The sequence below is a fragment of the Carlito syrichta genome, unplaced genomic scaffold (genome assembly GCF_000164805.1).
Source record: "Carlito syrichta isolate Samal-C Ts95f unplaced genomic scaffold, Tarsius_syrichta-2.0.1 Scaffold307091, whole genome shotgun sequence".
Taxonomy (NCBI): Eukaryota; Metazoa; Chordata; class Mammalia; order Primates; family Tarsiidae; genus Carlito; species Carlito syrichta.
In genome coordinates this window covers 207,103-212,502 of record NW_007251187.1, presented here as the reverse complement: position 1 = coordinate 212,502, position 5,400 = coordinate 207,103, and the positions used below count along the sequence as shown (strand labels likewise).

The following is a 5,400-nucleotide window of genomic DNA, read 5'->3' as shown; positions in this document are numbered from 1 at the left end:
ATTAAAGACCTATTGTGCACACATCTAGGGGCAGGAGCCAGGCACTTGGAAACGCAGATTGAGAAGTCAGGAGTGGGAAGGATTAGGTGTTGATGTGGGGGAGAGAAGTGGTGGTAGGCCTGCATTCTAGGCCAAGCTTTGCTGCTTATTAGCTGTGTGACCTTGAGAAGGTTTCTTAACCTCTCAGAGTATCTGTTTCTTCACTGTAAAAAGAGGACAAAAGTAGGCCTCTTTGCTGACTCCTCCTTCTTTTTTTTGTTTTGAGTTGGAGTCTCACTCTCACCCAAACTGGAGTGCAGTGGCATGCTCCCGGGCACCACAGCCTCGACCTGCTGGGCTCCGGCGATCCTTCCACCTCAGACTTCCGAGTAGCTGGAACTACAGGTGTGCATTACCACACTTGGCTAGTTTTTTATTTATTGTAGAGACGAGGTCTCGCCAAGTTGCCCGGGTGGGTCTCGAACTGGCGGGCTCAGGCAATCCACTCGCCTCGGCCTTTCAAAGTGCTGGGACTACAGGCTGAGCCACCGAGCCTGACCCACTGGCTCCTTCTTTGGTGTCTTCTCTTAGACTGAAAGCTGGACGTTAGGACACTGGCAGCCCTCAGCCGGCCCTTTCCGCTCCGTAGACCAGAGTTTCCTGTAAGCCAGAGAGTTCTGAAGATAAAGATCAGAATCTTCCTCCCCCATGCCCACCCCCTAGCTTCCTGTCCCTTTCTCCTCTGATTCCAGCCACACTGGCTTCCCTCAGTTTCCAGAATGTTCCATGCCCTCTTCTGCCACAGAGCCTTGTCTCTCCTGCTCCAAATGCCCTTCTTTCCTCTCTGCCCCCGGCCCCACTGTTACCTCCTCAGAGAAGCCTCTCTGGCCATCCCCACCTCACACCCTCCCCTGCTGTACCCTGAGCTTCTCTTTCCTTTGTTCCCACTTTCCTCCAGGACAGGGGTCTCACTGGGCCCCACCCTCCTAAAGCCGAGCACCTGGCTTGCGAGTGTCTCCCCACTGATGTCCGTCCGGGGAGGGCAGCTCCACATCTCTGCATATCTTTCCAGGGCAGACGCAAAGCAGGTGGGATGATGTCAGGTTCAACTGTAAAGGTTTAAGGAACAGCACCACGTGGTAACTTCTTTAAAGCCCCTGGGAAAACACACCCACGGAAGAGTCTCCTCTGCCTCAGTTTCCCCTCTTTGTAATGGAGAGAGGTCTCACGTCCAGACATCTCAGTCTGGGTTTCAAGCCTGGTTCTGCTGCTGGCCTGCTGTGTGACCTTGGACAAATTTCTTTCCTCTGAGCCTCAGTTTTCTCACTGTAAATGGGGTAATAGTAGTACCTCAAAGGATTGTGAGGATTAAGTGTGTTTACATGTAGAAAGCACTTGGAGAGGTGCCCAGCACACAAGAAGGGCCCCATGGCAAACCAGGGGGATGTGGGGGGGTTAGTCGCTGAGGTTCCTTCTCAAGCTGCCTCCGGTGACACGCAGCCAGCCTTGCAGTCTTGAGACCTCTGAAAGTCAGGTGCATCAGTCCCCCCAGAACTAGTTTCTAGCATCCTACAGCTGGGAGGGGAGGTTCTCTAGGGCCAGGCCCCTTTGGACCACTCTGACCCTGGAGGTGAAGGAAACCACCTGACTGTCTGCTCTGGGGCTCATCTGTCCCGTGTGCGGAGGCTGTGCACATTTCCCACAAGCCCACATAGTTCCTCTTAGCGGAGGACCCCAGCCTCCAGTGTAGAAGCTAGGAGCACTGGTTTGGGAGTCAGATTGGACTTTTTTTTCTTTTTTGAGTTGGAATCTCACTCTGTCACCTAGACTAGAGTGCAGTGGCCGCTCCCAGCCTCGACCTGCTGGGCTCCGGCAGCCTTCCAGGTAGCCGGAATTACAGGCATGCGCTACCACGCCTGGCTGATTTTTTGATTTATTGTAGAGATGAGGTCTTGCCAAGTTGGCCAGGCAGGTCTCGAACCCACAGGCTCAGGCAGTCCACTCACCTTGGCCTCCCAAAGTGCTGGGATTACAGGCTGAGCCACCAAGCCTGGCTGTGGAGTCTTGATGAACTTAATTTACCTCTGTGCCTAGTTTTCTCATCTGTGAAATGGGACTCATAAAAGTATCTGTTCCAAGCCGGGCTTGGTGGCTCAACCTGTAATCCCGCACCTTGGAGGCTGAGGTGAGTGGATTGCCTGAGCCCGCGGGTTCGAGACCCACCTGGGCAGCGAACCTCATCTCTACAATAAACCAAAAAATCAGCCGAGCGTGGTAACACATGCCTGTAATTCCGGCTCCTTGGGAGGCTGCGGTGGCTGGGAGTGGCCACTGCACTCCAGTCTGGGAGACAGAGTGAGACTCCAACTAAAAAAAAAAAAAAAAAAAAAAAAGTATCTGTTCCAGAGGCTGCCATGACCCAGATAAGGTCACATGAGGTGTTGGGCACAGGATCTGGCGCAAAGAGAAACTTCCAGAAATGCTTTTCCCTCCACAGAGCTCTTCATTGCAGGGGTGATGCCCTCTGCCCTTTTACCCAGGCTGATAGCCTGGGCCTTTTCCTGCAAACCTTGCCCAGATCTGCGCTTGCTGTTGGGGCCCATACCTACCCCAGGCTCTTGGCATCTCTCCCTCCAGCCTGAACCCCAATCCTTGAGTAAACTCCCTCTAGGGCCCCATTGACCACCAGGCCCCGCCAAAGCATGTGCCTGGGGGCTTCTGGCCTCCTGAAGTTATAGCCACACCCTCCACACCCTCACTATAGCCACACCCTCCACACCCAGGGCTCTGGGGCCTGGCTACCCCTTTGCACTTGGCCTAGGGCGCCCTCCTCTTCGGGAGTTCTCTGTGCAGCCACTGCCCTCCCCCCATTCCCTCTCTTCCTCTCTCTGTGTGCTTTCCAGTCAGGGCCCTGTTGATGACCAGGAGAGAACAGAGCCCAGTTCCAGTAGAGGGGCTGTCATTTAAGGACCTAGAGGGCATTCACAAGGGTGGCATAGGACGGGCGCAGTGGCTTGTGCCTGTCATCCCAGCACTTTGGGAGGATGAAACAGGAAGATTGCCTGAGCCCAGGAGTTCCAGACCAACCTGGGAAATATAGTGAGACTTTATCTTTACAAAAAATTTTTTTGAAAAATTAGCTGGGCCTGGTGGTGTGGGCTTGTAGTCTGGCTACTTCGGAGACTGAGGTGGAGAGATTGCCTGAACCCAGGAGGTCAAGGCTGTCATGAGCAATGATCATGCCACTGCACTCCAGCCCGGGTGAGAGTGAGACTCTTACTCAAAAGAAAAAAGGAGCCGGGCTCGGTGGCTCAGCCTGTAATCCCGCGCCTTTGGGAGGCTGAGGTGAGTGGATTGCCTGAGCCCGCGGGTTCGAGACCTGCCTGGGCAACTTGATGAGACCTCATCTCTACAATAAATCAAAAAATCGCCGGGCGTGGTAGCGCGCACCTGTAGTTCCAGCTACTTGGAAGGCTGAGGTGGAAGGATCACCGGAGCCCAGCAGATCGAAGCTGCGGTGGCCGGGAGCAGCCACTGCTCTCCAGTCTGGGCGACAGAGTGAGACTCCAACTCAAAAAAAAGAAAAAAGGGCTGGGTGTGGTGGCTCACGGCTGTAACCCAACTCTTTGGGAGGTAGAAGTGAGAGGATTGTCTGAGCCCAGGGGTTCGAGACCAGCCTCTGGGCAACTTGATGAGACCTTATGTCTACAATAAATCAGAAAGTTAGCTGGGCAAGGTGGCACATGCCTGTAATTCCATCTCCTTGGAAGTCTGAGGTGGAAGGATCGCCTGAGCCTAGCAGGTCAAGGCTGCGGTAGCCATAAGTGTGCCACTGCACTGCAGCCTGGACAACAGAGTGAGACTCTGACTCAAAAGGAAAAAAAAGGGTGGAAAATTACTGAAATCCAGAAATAAAGCCAGAGGGGTCTTAACACAAGTCATGCCATGCTGTCCCCTGCAAGTCTCCAGGACCTCCCTCGTCGCATTTGGCCTGAAACCCATGCTCCTTCCCAAGTCCTCAGGCCCTGTCCTCCACCCTTGTCCTCCCTCTGCAGCCACAGCAGCTGCTTCTCTGTCCCCTGCAACGTTCCAGCTGCGGTGTTCCAAGAAATGCCCTCTTGCTTGCCCCCAGCCCTCCATTTCCTACTGAGACCTCTTCTGATTCCAGAGTAGTTGCCCTGGTTTTCCCAGAGGAGTCTCGTGGAGTCCCTTGGAGGCAGGCAGAAGTGTGGGTATCAGCTCCCCCACCTGGCCGCTGATGTTAACGGAGAGGCGGGAGTGACGTGGCAGCTCCCCCACCTGGCCCGTGCTTTCCCTTCTTCCCTCCGGGCACGTCTTTTCAGCAGACATTTCTCAGGCCCTCAGAGATGCCAGGCAGGGGTGCCTGTTTCCCACCCCATGTGATGGTCACATTCACAGACCTTTCCCCCTCTTGTTGTGCCACAGGTGATTCTCCTGAGTCACTGGCTGCTGACAACCTGGTAAGTGACTGTGTGTCCGGCTGTGTCCTGTCTCATGGGGTCTCAGAGTCTGTGTCCACATGTCTCTTAGGGCTGTGTCAGCTTGGTCAGATCCTGGTTCTGCCATGTTTTAGCAGGGTCACTTTGGGCAAGCAGCCCTGCCTCCCAGGGCCTTGGTTTCCATCTGTACAATGGACCTAAGCTCTGCATCCCCTGCAGGAGCCAGGAGGGAGCAGGCAGCAGTTCCCATCTGAGGTTCCCTGGGGCTTGCCCCACGGTGAGGCTCCTGCATGGCAGGCCTGATTGTCATGCTTGCCATCTGTTAGGTTGGTAAAAATGTTAGGTCAGTGGGCTGGTAGGCTGAGTTGGTGCTGCGGGTGTGATATGAATAATTGCACAGAAATTAGGTTAGGGAAAATAGTTTATTTAAAAGGTAGGTTAGAGAGAAAGAGGTGGATCCACCTCTCCAAAATTGGAGAGAGGGCTAGAGCTTGAAGAGAGCAATGGCGGCAAGTGCTTGAGGTTGAATGCTTTTAAAGCTTCCCTTTGGTGGGACAGGTCATCGTGGTGATGGGCTGGCGGTCTGATTTATGTCATTACAGAGGGGGCAGGTAAGCCCAGGAACTGTTGCCGTGGTGATAGGGTGCTGGTCTGTGTCACATAGACCACAACAGATCAGGTCATCCTGGCCCTTTATGGCTGGAAGTCAAATACTTGGAATAGAAAAGAAATCAGTACTTGGGGGTTGTAAGACAATTCTCAGTAGCTACCTCCAGAAGCCAGTTCTGCCCTTTGTTAATGATTAGAGGGCAAGCTAGGTAATTTGCTAGGAAAGCATGAAGAGCTTTTTTTTTTTATTTTTTGAGTCGGAGTCTCACTCTGTCGCCCAGGGTGAGTGCAGTGGCACGCTCCCGGCCACCGCAGCCTCAACCAGCTGGGCTTCCGGCGATCCTTCCGCCTC

General features: G+C 54.0%; 1 protein-coding gene across 1 annotated transcript in view; it reads left to right on the top strand.

Moving 5' to 3' along the window:
- Positions 1-4,425: 4,425 nt before the first annotated feature.
- The window catches only part of AGTRAP (angiotensin II receptor associated protein), a gene marked incomplete at its 5' end in the record, with an annotated part of 6,011 nt that continues 5,036 nt past the window's right edge, over positions 4,426-5,400 (top strand). The window contains one exon of the mRNA XM_008063834.1: positions 4,426-4,460. Coding sequence (XP_008062025.1) covers positions 4,426-4,460 — 35 coding nt within the window. The remainder of the gene's footprint in view (positions 4,461-5,400) is intronic.